The following is a 710-nucleotide window of genomic DNA, read 5'->3' as shown; positions in this document are numbered from 1 at the left end:
GTACAGTCCATTTTTCTCTACACATAATAATATTAACATAAATCAAGAGGATAATATCAGGTGACCCATCCTGAACATGCAACATACACAGATACACGCACGCGCAAATACCCAGCTGTACGGTATATATGTATATATAATTTAGATCATTTTATAAAATCGTATCAACTTACATTTGATACAGGACTGGTACTACGAAGTGCAAGATTTTCATGTTCTAAACTTGCTTCTCTAAGCTTCATTTCTGATAAGGAACTTACAAGCTCTAATTTTTGCGTTTCCAAAGCACTTCTTGAAAGTACTTCCTTTAAAAATATAAATTAATGACATAAAAAGACAGTAAAAATGACAAATAGAATCCAATTTAAAAAAACAGTGTACAGTATACACAAAATATAATTGGTACATAAATAATATAGTGGAGTTACTTTCTGCAATCTCTCCTCCATTCTTCTGAGAGAATCTTTCTTCTCTCTAAGCATATTTTCCAACTCTTGAATTTTATTGGATTGTGCATCCACCTGCTCTGATAAAACTGATACTTCCATACGTAGTGCTCCCCGTTCATTTTCCAATTTTCTCAAACGTTCCTGTAAATGTAAATAATATAATAATTTGAAACATCATTTTTTTTAATAAAGCACAATCAATATTAATTAATTATTTTAATATCCAACTTAGTAGACAAAGTTTAATATTTAACAATTTAA

The 710-nt window shown here is 29.6% G+C and overlaps 1 protein-coding gene across 1 annotated transcript in view; it reads right to left on the bottom strand.

Annotated features, from left to right (window-relative positions):
* The window catches only part of LOC108571057 (liprin-beta-1), a 12,143-nt gene that overhangs the window by 6,253 nt on the left and 5,180 nt on the right, over window positions 1-710 (bottom strand). The window contains exons 9-10 of the mRNA XM_017933026.1: window positions 429-590; window positions 174-305 (exon numbers count right to left, since the gene is read on the bottom strand). Coding sequence (XP_017788515.1) covers window positions 174-305; window positions 429-590 — 294 coding nt within the window. The remainder of the gene's footprint in view (window positions 1-173; window positions 306-428; window positions 591-710) is intronic.

The sequence above is a fragment of the Habropoda laboriosa genome, unplaced genomic scaffold (genome assembly GCF_001263275.1).
Source record: "Habropoda laboriosa isolate 0110345459 unplaced genomic scaffold, ASM126327v1 scaffold106, whole genome shotgun sequence".
NCBI lineage: Eukaryota > Metazoa > Arthropoda > Insecta > Hymenoptera > Apidae > Habropoda > Habropoda laboriosa.
The sequence above is the reverse complement of the archived record's forward strand: the minus strand, read 5'-3'. Positions and strand labels throughout refer to the sequence as shown.